Here is a 22,804-nt window from a genome sequence, read left to right on the forward strand (position 1 = left end):
TATATCTAGATATTGTGGATGGCACTTGAGAACTGCACAATAGAATAGATTGCTTCCCCCTCTCAATTGGTCCTATTTGAGATTTGCCTTTATTTGATGCTTCTGTTCAATAAACAAGAGAAGGGAAAGTCATGCTTAATTGCATCTTTTAACTTCTCTGTCGGTGTGGACATGAAACGTACTCCAAATCAGGCGGAAACACAGAGGTGAAAATAATTAATATATAAAGGAAAAGAATATGATCGAGTAGGAGTAGGAGTTGCAGTTTCATCTTTTGGATCTCTGAGGAACGAGTGGAGCAGTACCTTTTGCCAGTGCTTTCGGCACTCAAGTTTTCTCTGACACATAAATATGTGCACTTGGCGGGTTTGTCATTGCCAATTATTTTTTCTCTTTTTTCCCCAGCTCAGGTGAGCATATTCTAAGAACTTAAGTGAACATAGTCAATATCTAAATTCAAAAGAGCAATAGTCATTGTTATCTACTTGTGTATGGAAGAAAGGAAATTATTTTTAGAATTCTAAAAAATTAAAAAATATATTTGGATATCTAATTGATTTGATTTAACTAATGAGTAATCAAAGATTATCCTTTTAAAACATCTAGAAATTAATGTTATTTTCTTTTGAAAAATAAAAATGCTCTTTATTTTCGTTGACTCTAGAATGATTTTTTTTTTTTAAAAGTATGTCATCCTATTTTTTTTTAAAAAAAAAAATATCCATTTGACATGCTATAACATGAAACCATTTTAATCAAAATTCATAATCAAGAGGCAAAGTTACCCTTTTTGCTTTTTTTTTTTTACTTTCTTTTATCGGAAATAGGAAAATTGGACATTTTATGAAAAAAAAAAACTAAAAATTTTGAAAATGATAAACGGATGAATATATACAATGCTTTTTTCAACTCACAACTTGTTTTTTTAAGAAACAATTTGGAGATAGGAAAATCAAAAGTAATTCATCTATTTCCTGTATACAATGATCATCAAAACATACAAATCGGAAACCACTATTTGATCAGCCTATAGACATCCATTCAAATCAATTCAACAATAAAAAAAATGTTGATTTGGTCATAATGTCACCTCGAGCTGTTGTGCCATGGTCAGGTTTCATGGTCCCTCTTGTCAACTGATCCTCTAATCTCCTTAGGAGTCGCGGTAGGTACATTAACATTGCAGGCTGTGGCAAGCTCATTTGTATCTAATTGTGCAGATGAATCTATTCCATCTTCGATAGGAAGTGTGCGCTTTGATCCTTCAAGAGCCACCCCTAGGACAATGTTATCTTCGAATACTGGCTTGGGGGTTTGCTGTTTCTTGATTGACATCTTTTCTACTTCATTTTTTGCATCAAACCGCTCAGAAACAACCTCAGATGTGGATGGCTTTTGGCTAAGTACTCTTGGAGTTGGTTCTTCTGTATCCTGGTCTTGATGCTGTGTTGTGGGTGGAGAATTGGATGAGAGTGTAGCTGCAGTGCCAGCTTTGTTGTTGTTAGGCAAAGTATCTCCAGTATCAGCCTTCTTTTGGTGCCTGGATGAGAATCCACCTCCCGAAGATGGAGACGGCTTGATCTCTGTTGTAGCGGCAGTCTTATTGGCTTGATCTTGGTTTGTGCGAAGTTTGGCCTTGTCTTCACTGTTGAGTCTTGATTGAGAATCAATCAAAAAGAATGAGTGACGGGATGTAGCAGAATGTCTGAAAGCACTGTCCGCTACATCTGTTTCACCATATATTTTCTGGACTGTACGAATAGGAGTTGCAAGTCTAGCTCTGTGATGACTGATGACTCTGAGGAGATCTAACATAACAGCTTCCTGTTCATTTCAATTTCCAAAACTTAGAATTATATCTTACTAACCACTGACTAGTCAAGCAGAAAGCATGCAACAAATTATCTCTTTAACACTAAAACCAATATAACAAGTTAAATAATAAGAACCTCAATACCAAGATATGCCAAAAGGTAAAAGAAAGGATGAACAAGTGGTGTGGAAGACGAAATGGTTCCAAACGTTCAAAATTATTGCACGTACAAACAAACACAAGTGGGTTTGATGAACCAAAAATTTACCAGAACTTTGGTTGACAATTTGTTTTGTAATTTGGGCAAGGCTAGCTACAAGCATTAAGCCACATAAATCAGGGTCTTCCAAATCTCAGGCATTCGTTGGCTACAGCAAACAATTGATTGATTCTTCCCACGGAATCCCTATCACATCTCACTAGCACGCTTTATTAATACAGGCAGCCCCTCATACAATCACATTTTAATAACTGCTGACCCAAGCAACTTCTGGTCCCAGATTCCACTCTCTCGGTCATACCAATAGTTTAACCTAAAACCGTAACTAATTGGTCCAAAAGCCAAATCCATTATTACTTGACCCTTATCTTTAGTCATGGTCAAGTGTGAAGTCTATTAATTAAATTATTGCTAGCAGGGGAGGTCATTGCCAAATTCTGCTCTCATTATGCACCTGCTCAAACCTTTTTACCAGCAATCACGTGTGAAGTGTCAGGGAAAGGCTAAGTTTCATACTAAAGCGGGAAAAAAATCATAGGTTCAGTTTAGTTATCATCTTTCCAACTTCTCCAAATAGTCATCAGTGAAAATTTAGTTGCCATCTCTTAGTTACACTAAATAATGTACACTCCAGCCATAATTGCTATTTGCTCATGGGGCTAGTAAGTCCTAACATATGTTATTCCTGTAAGAAAAGTAGATGAGTGGCTATTTTCAACAGCAGTCCCAATTAAGATGCAGGTAAAGTGCCAGCGGCATCACTTTAAAGTCATATTAGAGCCGCCAATATGATAATTAAGCAGTGCCCAGGCCCAAATATCACATTATTTTGGCAACTGTTCTAGGAAGAAGGCAAGGTGCATTTGTCTTGTTTCCCAGAACAATGCTAGGCTTTCTTGTTTGCTGGCGCTCAATCATTGTAGATTTTTAGCTAAACTTTTTCGTAGAATGTTTCAAAAGAAATTGCCGTGTAAAATAAGTTCTAAATGCCTCGTGTTCAAGAACAACAAAAGCTGGTTTATAATTATGCACCAAATGTTTACTTAAAACATATTTCCAAGTTTTGGACAACGATGCCTACTAAAATAGGAAACAAAATTAAATGGGAAATTACTTTATATACATATATAAACCATTTGAGAAGGAGAAACTATAAATACAACTGCACAACCAGTGTATAATATCATACCTTTACACAGAGGTACTGCTCAATATGTGAGGTCTTGACAAAGCATGATATAAGAATCTGTATAGAAAGAAATGTAATAGATTTATAAAACAATATAAATCACCAGGGAATAAATAAGACAGTAATAGAAGTTTGAAGAACTGAAACTTTGAAAACATTAATATGAAACAGAATCAGATTTAGCTTACTAAAACCTAATTCCAATTACTGGCATGCGTGCATAAATGAATTATAAGCATAAAGATATAAGGTTACTTTGCGATTGGTAAATACACAGACAAACACCGTGCATGTGAGAGACTGTGCAGTTGAAATAACCACACATATTTGAAACTATATGTCATGACATATAATTTCCATGACCAAAGGATGCATTCTCAATCTACATAAACCCAGAATAATTTTGAAGGTCCAGTGTCACTTGTTCCCTATGCATTATGATCTCCTCCTTGTGTGTTTTTTTTTCAATTTTATTACTGCCCCAAAATCATGGGCATACATTTTGCAACCTGGTCAGTAACTTCTAATAAGTAATTGAGTGAAAACTCATACAACAAGGATGCTTTCAGTAAAATGAAAATAAAAACAATCAAAAAGTAAAGCAGTCTCCATCAACCAGAAAATGCACATGATAGATGTTTATAACTGAAAAAGCAATTTAACATAGTAGGAAGTTACGAGATTGCAGTAAAAGAATGACAGAATTTTGCATATTGTGCAACCAGGAGCATCATGGGCTATGTCGGCCATTTCAAGATTATCTCTGAACCCAATTTCTACAAGATCATAATAAAGGTCTTAAATCTCTTACTCCACCTTGTAAACGCTAGAATCTATCTACAAGCAGGCAAGTACCCATAAATGGGAATTCAAATGATGTTCAGTTCTTTTTTAAATTAAGACCAAGGTTTAATACTAAAACTATTCAAAATTAAAAAGAATTTGAGTCAAGTAAATCAAGCAATCGTGTAAACTTATAGAGCACTTAATTAGAACCCAACTATGAATTGAAGGTCCCTCCAAGATGACTGAAAACCCTAAGCGATCATATATTTTCCAACATGTCCATTTCAATAGAAATTCTAGATTTATAAATCCATTGGAGCATGCGCATGGATATTGTAGGCTTTAAATACCCCAATCAAACTCAATTTCAGGTTTGTCCTAGACTTGTTTAAGAATCTGGTTCTTCGTTCCTCAGATCAAAATATTAAAAAAATAATAAACAAAAATTTTAAACATAGAAATTATATATATTATATACACATAAAGAGGAATTTTGGGTCCATAAATTTGAGAGAAATCCAGAAGTGTTGAACTGTGGATATGCTTCAGTTCTAAGTACGTACATTGAAGAAATAAAAAAAAAATTGTAGTTGGAAGAGACTTTACCAAAAGAGCTTGATTTTCTGGGTCAATGATGTCCAGAAAAACTCTTCTGTGCAACCTCTGCTGTTCTATTTGAGGATTTTTTGCTAGAACTTTTCGCATATCTGCTATAATGTTCTGCCGCAACAAATGAGTAAATAATAAAAAGAATAAGGTAGATGATCAAACAACTAACAAATCATACATTAATTGCAAAGTTGACCAACATTTTTACTTACACTAATTTTATTAACATCCAAATGACTGATGGCAATATGGGTCTTAATCCGCCAATGTGTCTTCTGACTGAGGTTTCTCACAATATTAACAGTAAATTTATGATTAGGAATATGAACTGCTTCACGATCTTCACCTCTTATGATAGTCGGAGACCACCAGCCAACTTGCTGCATCATTATTCTTCCCAATATTAGATAACAACAGACACAAGCTTACCAATATTGATTTTCAATGTTATGTAAAAATAGTTAGAACAACAATCTGACTGTTAACTGAGACTTTTAAGTTATAACCAACCTCTACAACACCAGACACATCATAGCCCTCAATCTTAGTCTGAATCCATTGATTGACAACAAATGGTCGAGTTGCATGTATCATCACACTTGAAAGAAAATTTGTAAATATCTGGGAAATTATTAACAAGAATATACAGTCAGTTACGCTATAACAATGCTAATTCACAAATTATCAAAACAGATGGGATTGTAAAAGCCTTGCTAAAACCAATAAAATTTAGCATTACTTCACGGCCAGCAAGAGTCAGTAGAACTGTTCCAAGTCCACCAGCAGTGACCCATTTGTGGGTAGAAAATCCCAGCAGCTCCATGAATAACGAAATAGCAGCAATCCATACTGCTGTATATACAGATCTTCCAGCAAACTGGAAGCCAATCTGCATTTAAAAAAAAAAAAAGAGCAATGAGTGAACAAAATTTAAGTAATGCCTAATGTCTCTACAAGAACTAAAAAAAAATTCAGCACAAACTGTAGGATGATTCTGACCATTCTTGTGAAGCTTAAGGGTTATAGCTAGGTTCCAGGAAAATTTCACAGGAAACCTTTTTACTCTGTTGGTCATGAGATTTTACTCACTTGCTTATAAGATTAGCACCATGTCAATTGATTCTCATTTGGAAATGACAAATCCAATGTCCTAAAACTATAGGGTGCTAATCACGGTATAAAATTTTAATTTCACTACAAGTTCAGACCAATACCTGCAGTGTCAAGCCATGCCAACACTCGGCAAAGTTCAGCACATTGAACCTTGCTGATGTAATCTTTGGATCTGAGTGGATTTAGGATTAAATTTGTATATATTAGATATGACAAAGGCTATTTAAATGCTTAGCAGGTGAAAGTGTCTTTAAACTTGATATGGGGTTGATATGGATTGAAACTTTTTATATTAAGAGGTGGACAAAAAGAGAGAAACAGAACACCAATCAACCATAGACAAGTCTGAGTGACTAAGTCGCTCTCCACCTCGCCACACATCACCCCCTTCAAATCTTCTATCATGATCCCCGCAATCGCCAGATTTGCTTAAGCCGACTTCACGACACTGAAGATACTCTAGGAGGGTGCTATATAGGACAAAGGAGGGTGGTTTGCATAATTTATCTTCTTCCTCTTTTCTTTATCCAAGTAAATGGATTTTTTGGATTCAACTTCCCTCCCTCCCTCCCTTTCTCTCCCCCTCTCCTCTCCTTTCCCCCCTCTTCATGTAAACAAAGCATTAAAGATAACATTAACTGAGGTGAATATAATTGCCATAAGCAAGTTCAATAGCAAAGTCTTCAAACTAACCTCAAATTTGGAAAAATAAATAAGAATAATAATGATGGCATATAGGATATTAATGGACTTAATTGAAAATATGAAATAGCATACCTTTCTTGTATCATCGGTACTACTAGTCTCAGTGAAGAATTTTTGTGACTGCTGAATGAAACTGGACAGGTACATAACAAAATTACAAAAATAACTTTCTGTTACATAAAGAAGAATAAGACCTAAACATCCTAATGAATAAATTTTTGAACTGTAACAGAGAGCCAATAATGACTGAACATTGTTTCAGTAACAAGCTAAATGCTAAGGCAGTAATTTGTTTTGGAAAATATGGTCTAGTTTTCCATTTTGCTTTTCAAAGAAACAGAATATTATTCACTAAATTATGTTTGATAATAATAAGAGCAATTTACCAACTCGCATTCCCAATAATTGAAAATGACCAAATTGAGCCCTATTAATAGTTTTTTAACAAAAAACATTGTAGGTCTTTTTTTTCCCCATAAACACATTGGATTTCTTATTTCTGGCTACAAGAGCTTGTGGCAGGATTTGGGGAGGGAAAAAATAATTCTTTGGAAACATGGAGGTCTGGTATGTTCAACTTGGGGATCTTAAAGCTCATAAAGGTGAAATTCCTACCGCAAACAGATTCGGCTTAAAGCTATTCTATGTCAATTTTCAAAGCACTAGTTGATTTCCAAATCAGCTTGCTTTGTTTGTGCTTTTAGAGAATCCAAGTCGAACAAATCAGACTTCCATATTATCATAAAGATTTCTTTGGCCCTCGATAGTGCCACAAGCTGATTTATAAATCAGTTTACAACCAACTTTTTGCAGATTTACACCATGTTGAACTTTGATACACCCCAAGTCAAACATATAAAATTTTGCCGCAGATGGCCCTAGATTATCTTTTTTTTGGCTTTAAATTTTGCTGCAGGCTGATTTGTCATTCAGTTAGCTACCATGAACTAACAAATCCAGGGTATTATGGGGGAAAAACATTTTTGGTTAAGGAAAAACATAAAAAGCACAATTTGGTTGTAAGGATGTGTTTGGTAAAATGCTCATAATAATATTTGTTTGTTTTTTTGGGAAAATTGAGCATTCTTCGTGCAAAAAGGAAATTATATATATTGTATAATATTTCATAAAGAACATGAAAAACTTTTCAAATTTTTTTCATTTTCTATTTTTTCCCTTAAAAGGAAACAAAAACACCCTAGAATTCTATTTCCTTGATCAATCTAAAGGTAGGTCCTTTTAATTTCCTACTCATAGCTTAGAAAGAAAATGCTGAAAATTGTGAATGATGCAGAAATATATGAAAGGTACCATGGTCAATATCTATCAGAGAATTCATTTTCCAGTCTATATGTACATTAAAGAAGCCACTTGATATAAACTTTTAATCTAAATCAGGGATCACTAAAGAACTTGTTTATTAGATTAATGCCATCAATAGGTGCACAGCAAGAAAAGACCATGATAACCATTTCTGATTTGGAAATGATTATTATACTTACCTTGAGAAACAATAGGCAATGGCCAGTACCGATGATAAGGATCTTACGAAGTTCAGAAAACGTTTCTTAACTATTTGGCTTGCTTCCGAGGGTAGAACTACAGGGTCCAAAAATCTGAAGATAGATTTAATTTTGTTAATGTAAAAGAAGGATTTGACATACACTCGGCAAATGGAAGGAAACAAGGATTCAAACAGACCTGCAGATAAGCATGATTCCAGTCCAAATGAGCAGCGGTTTGACATATGAGGTTGAAATATAGTATGTTTTGCTCTTTTTCCAGTTGCTATCATTCTGTTAGAGAAATTGAAAAACAATATGCTACATTAAACTCCTTGATACATAAAAGCATCAAGTAGCCATGCATAATTACTTACATCAAATAGGCTTCTAAGGTACCGCATCATTGGGCCAAGACCCCAAATAGAAAAAGTAATAAGTCCGACAGCAGGGATTAATTGAAAAGAATTACTTCCAAGCAATGCATTGCAAGATCTGCAACATAATCAAATTAGATTTTATTCAACTAACCGTTTTCACCAAGTAAGATGAAATCAAACTAAAGGGACATCAAATTCTAAAACATATATATCTACATATATACATATAAAATTTCTCCATAAGCAAAAAATAAATGAAGACTCATATTTCAAAACAGTTGCTTTTTATCGAGGCAAAGTTTGACATGTTTGAAATGAGGATAATACACAAAAATATCATTTGAAAAAGGATTTTAGCTATTATAACTAAATCTATCATTAGATAGTGATTTCATGACTCCATGATTGAAATGGTGAATATAAAAAAACACTATTTCAATTCCTTAAAAAGTAATTTTTCATATAGCTGGAAATATCAAACAATACAAACTACATTCATTTAAATATACATCACATCAACAAACAGACACTATCATTATAGAATCCCAGTCCAGTTAAATTAACAAACCAGATAATCCTCTATGGACTAAAATAAGTTACTAAATTAAGTTCTTCGATAAAATATGATCTATAATGTTAATCGATAACCAAAATTCTTCGAACCATTAAGTCTTAGACTCCCAGCACCACATTTGAATATCATTTTGCAGCACTAACTAGCAAATTACAGTATACAGTGGCCGTTAGAACATGTGAGTGCTAATTGAAGTTATTTTGCAGCGCTCACTAGCAAATTAAGGTGTATGATTGCCATTATAACAATGTTTAACTGGATATCATTTTGCAGCACTAGCTAGAAAATTATGGTGTGAGATTATCGTTATGGTGCACGATTGCCATCATAACATGTGTCAGTTGAAGTTGTTCACATAACAATGTCAAAGTGGTGGAATTCTCATTCAAGATTGTTTGTCAGCTGAAGTAGTACAAAAAAGAAAGATAAAGAAAATACGATCCCAGTTCCAAATCAAGTACATAATTCTTATTTAAAGAGAACTAAATTATAGTAGATTAAATATAAAATCAAACTTTACTACCATGGAGGCTTAAATAGTTCATTGATGAAACAAAAACCTAGTTCTCGATTCCATGAAAGTGGGGACTAAAATGAAAGAGAAGGAACATATGAGAAGTAATTAGGTGTCAGGTCACTGCTAAAGCAAAATTTATTCTGCCACACGACACCAGAACCACAGCATCACAAAAATGACGAGGTAATGGTGGAGAAATTCAGAAAACATATGAGAAGTAATTAGGTGGCAGGTCACTGTTAAAGTGAAATTTATGCTTCCAATCAACACCAGAACCACAGTATCACAAAAAGGATGACATAATGGTGGAGAAATACAGAAACAAACATATGAGAGAAAACAGGACTGATTCACATAAGAATGAAAGAACCCGAGGATGTTACTTCATGAGAATTTCAATTGATATATTCATGTTTAGAATGGGAACTCTTTTAGTATATGTTAGGCCATCTCACAAATTTGCAGATATTCACTGACAGACAAGAAAAGTGAAATAAAAGCATCAGCACTTTTTTTACTTAGTAATAGTCAGACTAACACAATACCTAGCCAAAGCCAAAGTGGTATATTTCAAATGAGGGATTACATCTCCAGTGCTAGGCAGATTAAAAGACTGACATCTGAAAACATTGTGTTTGTATGGAATGCAAAACCTTGACTTGTATATCCTGTTTGAAACATTGACAGTCCAAGCATCTTTTCTCTGCAAGGGGAGTGTTAAATATGCATAAGAAGACATTATAAATAATTCAAATCTAGTAATTTTACACGAAGAATAAAAACTATGAGTTTGATTTTCTTGTTATGAAAAAAATACATTTGCTTACAAAGAAATCCTAACTTCATAAATTGAAAAGAAGCATAAAACTATTTTAGATGTGGAACCAGATAGTGGATTAGGATCACAAAACTGAAGCGATTGAAATAAAAAGGGAGATACAATATAATGAGAACAATTATGTGAAATGGAGATCATGAGTAGATGCAAGAAAATAAAGACCTTCACAAGGTCAAATGTTCTAACTTTTGTTTCAGATGATGTAGCTTAACATATTAGGATACCTGATGCATTTGAATGACCAAACCTAAGTATTCCATAACATAAAACTACTGTTATTGGTTTAAAAAAAAATTCCTGCATATCTTCTTAAATTCTTGTTTTTCCAAGTCGACCCCTAGCTCTGAGCTCTGAGACTACATGCATAAAATAGGAGATGCAGAACAATAAAATATAACAGAGGAACTAAATATGAGGAACAAATCAAGAACGATAGAAATAAAAAGGCAGATATGATACTCATGGACAAATCGCGAACTGATTCAAAAACTAAATTAACATTAACATCAACCTAGGAGTAGATCAAAACTTATTTGCAACAATCACCGTAAACAGAAAAATTGTGCAAGAGTAACCATGATAAAAGATATAACTTATAAAAACAGTTTATATTTCTAAATCTAGAAAGCATGTTTCTCAGAATACTACAGATGAAACAACAATCGTCATATTTATAAGTAACTTAATTCCTTTGCAAAGGAAAAAGTGAGAAGATATTGTAGAAAATACAGTGGAATTTCCTTTGCAAAGAATTATCATACCAAAACATTAGAAGAAAGGAGAGAGGCCTTCACCCGGTTCCATTTCTTTGATCTGAAGTTCTGAAAATTGTGCATTGATCTTCCCAAATTACAAATGCACAAGGTTCAAACTGTAATAAATATTCCCATGGACTTCCACATACCTTAGGTCGACAATTATGAGGAAAGCTTTGGGCAACACATAGTTCTTGGAGCAAAAGGAAGGAGGATCCAACAGTCATTTTCAGAAAGGCATATAACTTGGAAAAAATGGATTTGACACTGACGATCCTTCCTCCTTCCTCTGCCTAAAAAATCCGATTTACAAGGAAATCCCGGAGCCTAAAACCTGCCAAATGATTGAGAAACGAACAGAATAAGAAGCGAAAAAGCAATCATTCGGGAAGCAACCGCTGCAACAACTCCCGTCAAGTTAGGCATACAAAAAACAAAATCAAGATTATGTTTCTCACGCAAGGCGAAGATAAAACAAAATCAATCGAGAAAGGGCACGAGATCTACCTCCTAGAACCGCGATCAAGCAGCTGGATTAAATCAGGAAAAAATATCGGAGGATTGAGCAGGGAGGGAGATCGGAGGGTTGTGGAAAGGGGAGAGCGGTACGAAGCGGCGGCGATTTTTTTAATTTTTCACGGAGGCGATCGACTTGAACGGGCCAAAGCTGGAGGGCTGACCGAAATGCCGACGGCGTCGACTATATGTTTTCCACGAAATTCGGGTAATTTTATCGACGCAAATCCGTACTTTTGTTCAATTCTTAGTCCACGTGGCATGTAAATAACGACATGCATGCGCGAACGGTTAATGTCTAAACCTATCATAATTTTTCAACGGATTTCCAAATTTCACAAATATTTAAAAATTATTAGACTTGGTATAATGTCCCTATTTTTAAAAAATCTCCATTAACTCTTCGTTTATTAAACAAAATCTGATTCTATATCATTTGATGTTCAAAATTGTAAGCAAATGCTAAAATGGCATTATATTTATTTATTTATTTATTTATTGTTGATTAATAATATAACAGAAAACACTCCTCGTTATTCTCTCTTCTGACCAAACCTTTTCATCAGTTGCAGGGATCACTCGAAAGCAGAGGCGGGGAAGGTTTTGGACAGCCCCGCGGAGGTGAGGAAGACGACCTTGTCGGGCGCGGTATCGTTGACGCCCACTTCCACAATGCTAACCCATATCAGCATCTCCCTCGCCTTGATGCCGTTTACCTTCTTCAGCTTGCGGCCGTCCACGAAGGCGGTCACCTCCGCGGCGTAGGACGTCACCTGTTTGATCTTCTCAAACGTGTGATTCTTCTTCTTCTTTTGAATCGCCCACACGAAACCGCTCGTGCGATTGTGCCCGAACTCTTGGATCTCCTCCAGGGGGAGCAGGCCCTTGGGGAGGCTCAGCTCCGCCAGGAGCTGCTTCATCTTTACTTCGCAGAGGTCATGCCCCGCGTGCACCTCGGCGCCCTTGCGCTGCTCCTCGATGAGCTGAGACGCCATGTCGAATGGCGCTCGTCTCGATGAGATTGTATATATAATATAATTAGCATGCAGGAGGATGCATATATGGGTTATGTATATATATATGTGTGCATTGGATGCAATAGAAAAAGACAAATTAAGCAAAGAGCTGACTTTATGTGCAACTAGCAAAAAGTCGATTTTGTTGAAGATGATGATGAATTAATGTATATATATATATATAGTCATTTGCCTTGTTTATTCGACAGATTTAAATAGACACGTTGTTTTGAAAGGATAGATAGAAAAGGACTGAGGCGTTACAAACAAGAACGATAATAATAATGGAATGTTTCTACATCGCGTGCACGTCCAAGGTGCTGGTGAGGCGTTACAAACAAGAACGATAATATATAATAATGGAATGTTTCTGCATCGCGTGCACGTCCAAGGTGCTAGCTAGCTGCTGACTCGGGTGAATAATCAGTATCATTTTCACTAGAGTTTGACCCTAGCTGCTTAGCTTAGTTGTGATTTTCATTTGTTTATGCAAAATTGTATTTAAAAAAGAAAAAAAGATGCGAAAGGAAGAGAGATACTTTAATTGTATTTTAAAAAAAAGCTGCAGAACAATGTTTCAAGAGTATAGGTGAATTTGCAATTTTTTAATTTATTTTAATTAGTTATTAAATTATTATTATATTTAATTGGATCGAATTGTCTTTCCGTTCTGGCCCAATCCAAATCGAGTCCATTCCCGACCCATTCACGCCGATTAGATGGGGGAACACCTTACACGGACGAAGCCCGGCGGCGGCGCCGAACTACCGCTGTGGAAGGCTGCGTAGCCTCCGCTTCGCCGTTTCCTTCTCAGGCCAGTAGAGTCTCCTCCCTTTCCCTTCACGTCTGGCCTCCATCGCAGCGGACGCGAGATGCTGTGATCCAGCACCTGATCGATACCCTCTCCGCCCTTTCCATCCTCTCTGTACGCGGTACGGAGTCCTCCCCCAGGAGGAAGCCTCCTCCACCGTTCTCCTCGTCGAGGAGGAAGCCTTCGCCGCTGCCTCCGCCTCGGGCAGCGGACTTGTCGCTTCCGAGGACGACGAAGTGGAGGTCCTACAGATCTACTCAAAAGAGGTCGGCGACTGCATGATCAAGTCCATGAAGGAGAGAGCTTTGTCCGCATCCTCTCACTCCATCGATGGGGAAGGCGCTTCTTCGAATCTGGTTCCCGCCGATTCCTCCCACTCGGACGCTAATGCTGGTAAGGAAGCATCATCTCTCAAATCAAAACATCTACAAGCTTGAATCTGCTCACCGGATGTGCTTGTGTAATAACATGAAAATAAAGTCATGAATGCTAAGTTGAAATTTGATTAGTGCATTAACATGAATAAAATCTGTGGCATTCTTGTGCTGATATAAACTACAAACAGAACTTGGATAAGAATTGAGATTTAGTAAGTTTATGACCATCAAGATCTATATCTTCCTGCCCCGAATAGGAATTATCCAATGTCCAATGCAGTATGGGGATATTTCATGATTAAAATCCAATATCTATCTACCCATCTCTCTCTATATATGTATATATCTATTCAGAAACTACACTAATGCTCCGTCTACCAAAAAAGATTTTTAAAAAAAGTTAGGAAGATACATGTTTACGAGAAGATAGAAAATAATTATAGGGTGGTATCAACCTTTTCTAAAATTCACATTACCTATCTGAGTCTGACAAAGTTCACCTGGTCCGATTAAAATGTACCATTTTGATATTTTCAAACAGTAGCACTTGATTTTGAGATAACCTAAATTGGCCGCAGAAGTGTCCATTCTAGCGTCTTCAACGGGCAACGTAGTGTTTGAGCTCTGCACTTCCACCTTGATTCCTTCCTTCGCTTCTCCAAATCCCAATCACCAGCGTGAGATGCCTCTTACTGGGAGGGAGGAGGAGGTGCAAAGCAAAGGGGAATCAACAGGGAAAAGCTTGGAAGGGGAGAAAGCAATATTGGTGCCTTACATGAGGGAGCATGTACCCACCTACCATGGATGGATGCAGGATCCTGCCCTCCTCACCGCCACTGCCTCCGAGCCACTCACTCTTGACCAGGAGTACCAGGTTCACTCCTCCTGGACCCATGATCCCCTCAGTAATCCACCCTAATCCTCCGCCTCCAAGTTTCCATCTTTCTTTCCTCCTCGCAGAATCATTGTGCTATGACTTTATGATCAGGGTATCTTGTTTTTGTTTTTGCAGAGCATACTTTTATAGTGCTAGATAAGCAGTTGATTCAAGATGGTTATGTCCCTGGAAATCCCCATGTTGAAGGTACTTCCTGTACCTGTTTTATCTTTGTTCTCTTTGTATCTTATGGTCGCATTATGTATTTGAGTTTGTTGCTGATTTAAGTGTATTTTCACTTGTCTATACTAGTTTGATGTAATATGCAATCAATTGTCTCATCTACGACTGCCAAGTGACCATTCTTATATTTATCAAAATTGTAGAACAATAAATTTTACACAAAGTAGACCATCCATCTGCTTTAGAGTTAGTTTATGACCATTCATCTTCTTCACGTATTCATAATAATTTTAATATCTGATAGTATGAAAATAATATAACATTTCATTGGATACCATAATAGAATAGATATGTTAAAAAAGAATAGGATGTTATGAGTGACTTGGCATTTATTTATAGTATATTGCATTTAATTTATCTTTTTAATGAGTTATCTTTCTTTTTATCTTCTTAAGTTTAACTTTTAATTGTTGTTCTTTTTAGTTTTAGAATCGTATAAAATAAAATAAGATTTATAACAAATCGTATTGAACCAAACCGAATCGTCTTACAAATCTTTTTATTTCTGATTCATATGTAAAAATTGTATCATTTTATATGTGAATTGTATTATATCATATGATATGAATTATGAATTGCACGATTTTGACAACTATGATTATAAGTGCATGCTTCAGATGGATATCTTTCTTCAATGCAATGCATGCATTTCAAAGCACATCAACCTTTGGATTCCTAGATTTTTCCTATACTCCAGCAAACTTGGTTTGGAACATTATGCAAGCTTGTAAATGCACTTTTTTTACTTCATGCACTTTACTGGAAAAATTTATACATTTTCCTTATCTAAGTAGCTCCTCTGGTTATAAGAAAGTGATAATAGAATCATAATGTTCTTTTTTTTATAAAAAAAAAGTGACTACAATTCTATCTTGTTAACACTGTAGATTGCATATTTCCTTGTGTATGAGTTTTCTTTAGTTTCTTTTTAGTTCTTGGCTAATTAACTAATTCATTTCTTCAGCTATGGTTGGCGATGTAAACATATACATGAATGATCCTGATGACTTGCAAAAGGCAGAAATAGAAATCATGATTGCTGAACCCAAAAGGTTGTTATTTTTTTTTTGTGTGTTTCTAAATATGACAAATCTTGCACATATTAATTCAGTTATTCCATTTCTTTCTTATTATGGTCAAATAACAAATCACAACCAATAGATAGTTTCCACTGCGAATGAACCTTTTTATTTTTAGTGAATGGAACGCACAATTCCTATTAGTTTAGATTAAATAACTTTGAGCTTAAATGTGATTCACTCTCATGTGATCACACTTTTGCACGTTGATTTATAATTTCTTGATTTGTATTTTTTACCTGGGCCATGCTATAGATATATTTTTGCCTCTGGTTTACTGTTTCATATGACTTTACTAGTTGGTTATTTGGTTTGTTTAACTGGTGAACATATATGTTAATCTTGATATAATGTCTTTTCTAGTTAGTTTCTTGCCATTTTAATCTGGTTATCTGATTCATTTTCATAGAGACCAACCTATTTGAACAAATTTTGATGAGTCAACCAACCAATAATTTAAGTGCCAAATTGAATGTAATTCAAATTTATTGTTCAATATTCACTGACATGAGTGATTAATGTCTGTTCAAATTCAACTGTTCTTAGCTGCATGTAATTTTTCTCAGTCACCAATTCTTTTCTTTTTCTTCATTGAAGCCGTCAAAAGGGACTCGCAAAAGAATCTATCCTGATGATGATGGCTTTTTCCATAGAGGAATATGGAATTCATACTTTCTGTGCAAAAATTGGTGGATCGAATACAGCATCGCTGAATCTATTCAGAAAATTGGTATCCTGACAACCTGTTCCTTCTTGCTATGTTTGCATTTGACAATTTGTTTCCAGCTTTAAAATGGTTGGAAGTTATGCTCGGACTTGATACTAGCAATGAATGGATGCAGGGTTTTGTGGATATCTCATACAGTGAAGTATTTGAGGAGGTAAAATCTTTGTAGTTTCTTCAAAACTGATAAGCCTACTTGCTTGCCATATTGGTGGACCTGAAATATAATTGATTTCCTTTTTGAAATAATAATAATAATTCTCAAATCAATCTCAGTATTTCTTTTGGCAATTTGACAGGTTACTCTAGAATTGCCTGTTAGAGGGATCTTTCCAATAAAGAGTCGGCAAGCTAACGAGGCACATTAACCCTTTAATAGCATTTTGTAATAAGTGAACACAATTTGCTAATGACACATCAATCTTCACCATATAAGAAAATGTCTATTTCAATTAGCAATTTCTGAACAATATACACTGGCTCATCGCTAACATGGTGACTTCATCTATGTTTTCTTTATTTATCCTTAGGATTAATTGCTTAATCTACCCGTAACTGCAGATTTTCTAAGACATTTTCTAAAGTAACAGATTGTTCAAATCGACGGGTGAGGGGGCTCCAGTTCCCCCTTCCTTGCTTGCATTGGCGTAGTTGAGTTGTATTTGGATGCCAGAGTTATTGTATTGAGTAAGAGTTAATTCATACTGAGTTCATTCTTTTGAAATTTATGCCTTCCTAAATCCTAATATCATGACCTTTTCTATTATAAGAGGAGGGTGATGAATTAATTAATGAATTCAATTACAAATTTACCTTCCTATTTTATTTTTTTTTTATATTAATTTTGGAAGCAAATCGACCTTTTCCATGTATAGATACAGGGTTGTATTTAATTTTCTTATCTTTTAAGGAAAAGAAGAATAAAATTCTATATAAACAAAATTCACCAACACAAAATCTCATCGTCGTCACAATGAGAACCCTTGCCTTCTTCTCCTTCCTTTTCTTCTTCTTCAATGTCTCCTCTCAAGCCTTCGCTTCCGCCAACTCCCATAACAGTGTCAGTGTAGGCGGATGGCAGACCATCGTGGACACTCAAGATCCCAACGTCCAGAAGGTGGCCAAGTTTGCGGTGTCAGAGTACGCAAAGCAGCAGGGTCAGAGCTTCGAGCTCGCCGATGTGGTCGCCGCGCAGCGACAAGTGGTGGCGGGGTTGAAGTACCGGCTGCTCCTCGTGGCTAAAACCCCAACCGGAAACGTCTCCAAGTACGGAGTGCTGGTGGATGAGTCATTGAAGGGCGACTTGAAGCTCGTTGCATTCGAACCCGTTCGACCTTCTGCCTCCACCAACTCTTCTTCTAAGACAAAAGTAGGAGGATGGGAGACGATCATAAACCTGCAGGACCCCGAGGTCCGAAAGGTCGCAACGTTTGCAGTGTCGGAGTACGGAAAGCAACAGGGAGCGAGTTTCGAGCTCGTCGACGTCTTCGCCGCACGGCGAAAGGTGGTGGCCGGAGTCAAGTACCAGCTCGTCCTGGACGTTGAGACCCCGAGCAAAAGCGTTTCCAAGTTCGGAGCGTTGGTGAATCAGTCATTGAAGGGTGATTTGGAGCTCGTTTCATTTGCCCAAGCCAATTAATTAAAGCATGCAGCCCTCGATTAACTAAAAGGCTATATATAGTCTTGGTAAATTAATTGGTGGAGTAATATTTTGGGCTTGCCAATAAAATGCTGTCGTATAAATATTAGTCAGTGCCTCAGCAGTGCAGTACTCATACTATACGTATCGATGGCTTTGTTATTTAATTCTCAATTGTTATGTTGTTTTCATTCGAATTCAATTAAAATTACATTCAATTAGACATGCATGATCCTAATTACTATTTGATGATGCCTTTGAATTGTGTGTGTTTGTGTGTGTGTTTATTACTATATATGATATTAAATTCTTGTTTTTGGATTTAATTTGTGTGTTGGAATTATTTTTTTGAGTCGTTTATATATAAATTCTAATGTTTAGTTTTTGGTATTGGTTTTGAAGAAAATATTTAATTCCATTCAGGTTTATTCTTTTTATTCCCCCACCAAAAAGTAAATGGAATGAAAGTTATTACAAGGAGGAGAAAATATTTATGTTTTGCTTCCAAAATAGAAATAACTCCATTGTCTTTAAAAATAAAATAAAATAGATCATGTACTGATTTCCACCCAAAAGCTATTTAATGAAATATTTTGACTGATTAAAATAATTTAGATTTTTTATACTTTAAAATGTGTTTTTATCTTTTTATATATATTTTAAATGAATTAGTTATAAAGTTAAAAGAATATTGATCACTATTATTTTTTTTCCAATTTTCTGAGTTATTTCTTCAAACAGTTTAATTATAATTATAAGGAACGATAACTAAGAACAACCAGAAAATAATATTAAATAAATAAAATAGATGGATTTGGATTTTTTTTAAATTGGCCCTATTTTGGTTATTGCATTGAATTCATATTTATTTTTTGCTAAACTTTTATGTTTGGAATAAAAGGAATATGATGGATACATAATAGCCTACTTTATATTTATCTTCCTACTGTGCAAGGTGATAGAGGCTCTTAATTAAAGGCCTAATCTATATTTTTTTCTAAATTTAAAATTAGTTCTTTTAATATATATACTCTGCGGGTTTTGTTTTCCTTCCGCTGGCCACGCGCACGCAGAGCCGCTGACGTGGCGTCCACGTCAAGTGTCGCCCAGAAGTCGCCCACGCGATCTCGCCCAGGAGAACGTTTCTGTATATATATATATATAGAAATTTGATCACCTGCGCTCCGCTATCCTGCGCTCCCCGTGCGCGACGCGATCAAGACCGTCCGTTTCTCCGATCGACGCACAGTGTTTCTCCTCGGACGTTTGCTCCTTCACCGCATCTGTTCACCGGCGTCCGGCCATCTCCGGCCACCGGACCGGCACCGATGGATGCGCAACTCACCGGCGCCGGGTCCGGTGGTCGGATTCCGGCCAAATTCGGCCTGAATCCGGCCGAATTTCGGCCGGAATCGGCCAACAGCTACTGTTGGCCGATTCCGGCCGGCCGATTCCGACCGAAATCGGCCGGATTCCGACCGAATCACGGCCGGAGACCGGCCGCGGTCGACGCGCCCGGCGCCGGCGCGTCGACCGCGGCCGGTCTCCGGCCGTGATTCGGCCGGAATCCGGCCGATTTCCGCTGAAATCGGCCAACAGCCGTTCTGTCGCGTTTCTGGCCGGATTCCCGGATTCCGGCCACAATCCGGCCGGAATCCGGCCCCGGCCGGAGCGCCAGCGAGATGGCTTTCCAACGCATCCGGTCCGGCGGCCGTCGGTGACCGGACGGCGGCGCGACGGCGGTGGAAACGGCGGTGGGTCGGAGCGGTGCGCAGGTGTCGCGTACGGTGGTTCGCGCAGGAGATCAGGACTCTATATATATATATATATATATATAATTGAAAGTGTCCTAAACTATTTTAGGTCAAAAGATATGCTTCGCTGTAATTCTTTAATTGGGAAGGTAGAGGTGTAACCTAATCAGTAAGAGGCTTGAACTTGATTCATTTTATTTTCTTTAAGTTTGAATTCAGTTCAAATTCGATTTGAATTTTAATTCTTAAATTCGAACTCAGATTTATAATGAAATTATATAATTCACAAATGACTTGAATTCAATTAAAAAATAACTCATTTAAAAATTAACAAATTTAATTTGAATTTGACTCAATAATATATCTATATACCTCTTAATGAATATATATATTCATGAGCCTCATTTTTTTTTTGGAATACACAAATAATTTTGTGAGTGGCGATCCGTTTAACCTGGGGAAGGTGTGATAAATCATTTGCAAATTGTGATAAAATCGATACTTTAAGTTTTTTTTTTTTTTTTTTTTTTGCTGAGAATTAGAAATATCGAATTGTTAGTGTATCACAGTTATATATCATATTTTTTTATATAGTTTTGTATAGCATAAATTAATTTAACAAACAACGTACTTGTATTATAAAAATTGATGAAAAAAATATTATAAACCAATTTATTTAAGATTTATAGTCGAAAGTGTCCTTTAAGTGTGCAGAAACTTGAAATATATATATTGTTTAAAATGATTTGTAAATCTATTTGTAATATAAAAAATATGTAATATAGCAGAATTAATTAAGACAGCAAGCTAATCAAATCATAAGATAACTAAATTAAATCAAGTTAAATATAAAATGAATTGAATCATTAAAATGAAATCATCTTTGATTTCATGTTTGAGTTTGATTCCAATATGATTTAAGTTGATTGTTATCAAATTTATAATTTAAATTTATTTAATTATTTAAAATTATATTTTAAATTTATTTATTGATTATTGAGTTTGATAATAGGACAAAGTTTACGTGGCTGTCACCTAAAATGGAAAGTACCTTCCTGTGTGGAGCAGAACAGCAGATCCTCGCGCAAGCCCAGGCCTTTCAATTAAGTGGCATCGTCCGACGCCCTCCCCATTCCCGACCTATCTATCCTCGCCGATCAGATGGCGGAAGACCAGACCGCGACGAAGCCCGCCGGTGGCGATCCTCCCGCTGTGAAAGGCAGCGAAGCCTCCGCTTTGCCGCCTCCTTCTCCGGCCACTAGATTCTCCTTTCACATCTGGCCTCCATCGCAGCGGACGCGAGATGCCGTGATCCATCACCTGATCGACACCCTCTCCACCCCTTCCAGCCTCTCTAAACGGTACGTAGTCCTCCCACAGGAGGAAGCCTCCTCCACTGCTCGCCTCATCGAGGAGGAAGCCTTCGCCGCTGCCTCTGCTGCCGGCGGCGGACTTGTCGCCTCCGTGGACGACGAGGTCGAGGTCCTGCAGATCTACTCAAAAGAGATCAGCGACCGCATGATAAAATCCATCAAGGGGAGGGCTGCTTCCGCTTCCTCTCTCTCCGCCGATGGAGAAGGCGCCTCTTCCTATCCGGCTCCCACCGATTCCTCCCATTCGGACGCTAATGCTATTACGGAAGCGTCATCTCTCAAATCAGACTCTCCACAAGCTTGAATATAATCTGATCACTGGATGTTCTTATTTACTGCAGTACTCCTACCTTTGTTTTTTGATATTTGTGTTCAATTATCCTGACATTTGGTTTGAAATTCTTAGCATGATCTTTCTCACTTCCTGTCATCGATGAGATTGCGATTGTTAAATCTACTCTACGTTTGGATACTAAAACAGAGCAGATCAAGATCACATTCTTTTTTTCTGGTTGAAGTTATCAAAATTATAAATGACATCGTCTGGTTTTATTTCTCTTATTTTCCTATTAAATAGGAAAGTTTAATGCTGTTGTGATATACGGGTATCATCTAGATTTTCTTAGTAATTATATTTTTGACTATAATTACTCGGTTGCAATGCCCATTAATGGATGAGTTTATCAGTCTGTTACTTGAAATTTTCTAGTTTTAATGCTTGAAATCAAACCTATGACTAAAGTTGTTTAAACCTTTGGTACGTATTTGAGAAATGAAATTGGTAGTAAGCTCTAGAGTTGTGATAATTTTTGGTGTCGGTCTAAATCTAATGCATATTGAGATGAAACATTAAAAAGTCATTTTATTTATATATTTGAATACTAGAGTTATTTTAATTAATCAGCGAGCGGTGCGCTTGTGGTCTAGATTTAGCTTCATATAAAAGAATAAAATCACCCAACCAACCACAATACAACCTACATAATAAGATTGATTTTAGTAAAGTGGTTAATTATTCTAATTGTTGGAAAATTAGTTTAGTAATTAATTGATCAAATTAGAATATACACGACTATTCAATAGACCATTATAAATTAATTGTGAGTGAAATCAGTAATAGATAATTATATGACGTATTTTAATGATTTTAAGATTTTAAAGGATATTTTAAAAGAAAATTTAATTTAGATATATTAAATTTATTTCTCTTTCAGAGTTTATTTTATTTTTTGAAATCCTTATGCATTTAAACTATTATTATTTCAATATTAAGGGACAATTCATCAATTTTAAAACTGTGGATTTTTTTTAAATAACAGTAATTTTTGGGACGCGAAAGGAAATTTTCCCTATTAACTTTGTAAAATACATAAAATACTAAACTTTAATGTGAA

General features: G+C 36.1%; 5 protein-coding genes across 5 annotated transcripts; 3 read left to right on the forward strand and 2 right to left on the reverse strand.

The window, feature by feature from the left end:
* Nucleotides 1-905: 905 nt before the first annotated feature.
* On the reverse strand, nucleotides 906-11,681 carry LOC141823996 (mechanosensitive ion channel protein 2, chloroplastic-like). Its single transcript, XM_074711211.1, has 14 exons — nucleotides 11,509-11,681; nucleotides 11,151-11,335; nucleotides 11,008-11,067; nucleotides 9,954-10,111; nucleotides 8,315-8,432; nucleotides 8,137-8,231; nucleotides 7,938-8,051; nucleotides 6,508-6,568; nucleotides 5,357-5,506; nucleotides 5,128-5,238; nucleotides 4,830-4,997; nucleotides 4,615-4,728; nucleotides 3,223-3,279; nucleotides 906-1,824 (listed from the first exon to the last, which is right to left on the reverse strand). The coding sequence occupies exons 2-14, from the start codon at nucleotides 11,226-11,228 to the stop codon at nucleotides 1,111-1,113; spliced, it is 1,998 nt and encodes a 665-aa protein (XP_074567312.1). The 5' UTR covers nucleotides 11,229-11,335; nucleotides 11,509-11,681; the 3' UTR covers nucleotides 906-1,110.
* Nucleotides 11,682-12,092: 411 nt separating this feature from the next.
* On the reverse strand, nucleotides 12,093-12,512 carry LOC141825691 (uncharacterized). Its single transcript, XM_074713077.1, has one exon. The coding sequence runs from the start codon at nucleotides 12,510-12,512 to the stop codon at nucleotides 12,093-12,095; it is 420 nt and encodes a 139-aa protein (XP_074569178.1).
* Nucleotides 12,513-13,252: 740 nt separating this feature from the next.
* LOC141824482 (uncharacterized) lies at nucleotides 13,253-17,243 on the forward strand. Its single transcript, XM_074711779.1, is given in 9 exon segments — nucleotides 13,253-13,301; nucleotides 13,304-13,458; nucleotides 13,461-13,737; nucleotides 14,300-14,626; nucleotides 14,734-14,805; nucleotides 15,806-15,893; nucleotides 16,518-16,650; nucleotides 16,763-16,801; nucleotides 16,944-17,243. Coding segments are annotated over 9 exon segments (1,209 nt in total). The 3' UTR covers nucleotides 17,013-17,243.
* A 374-nt stretch (nucleotides 17,244-17,617) lies between these two features.
* Nucleotides 17,618-18,283, forward strand: LOC141823575 (multicystatin-like). The gene has a single exon (XM_074710875.1). It carries the CDS (start codon nucleotides 17,618-17,620, stop codon nucleotides 18,281-18,283), a length of 666 nt encoding a protein of 221 aa, XP_074566976.1.
* Nucleotides 18,284-21,184: 2,901 nt separating this feature from the next.
* On the forward strand, nucleotides 21,185-21,809 carry LOC141825458 (MFP1 attachment factor 1-like). The gene has a single exon (XM_074712843.1). The coding sequence runs from the start codon at nucleotides 21,199-21,201 to the stop codon at nucleotides 21,712-21,714; it is 516 nt and encodes a 171-aa protein (XP_074568944.1). The 5' UTR covers nucleotides 21,185-21,198; the 3' UTR covers nucleotides 21,715-21,809.
* The last annotated feature ends 995 nt before the right edge of the window (nucleotides 21,810-22,804 follow it).

The sequence above is a fragment of the Curcuma longa genome, chromosome 3 (genome assembly GCF_044706935.1).
Source record: "Curcuma longa cultivar G26 ecotype Majalengka, Jawa Barat chromosome 3, ITB_CL_G26_1.1, whole genome shotgun sequence".
NCBI lineage: Eukaryota > Viridiplantae > Streptophyta > Magnoliopsida > Zingiberales > Zingiberaceae > Curcuma > Curcuma longa.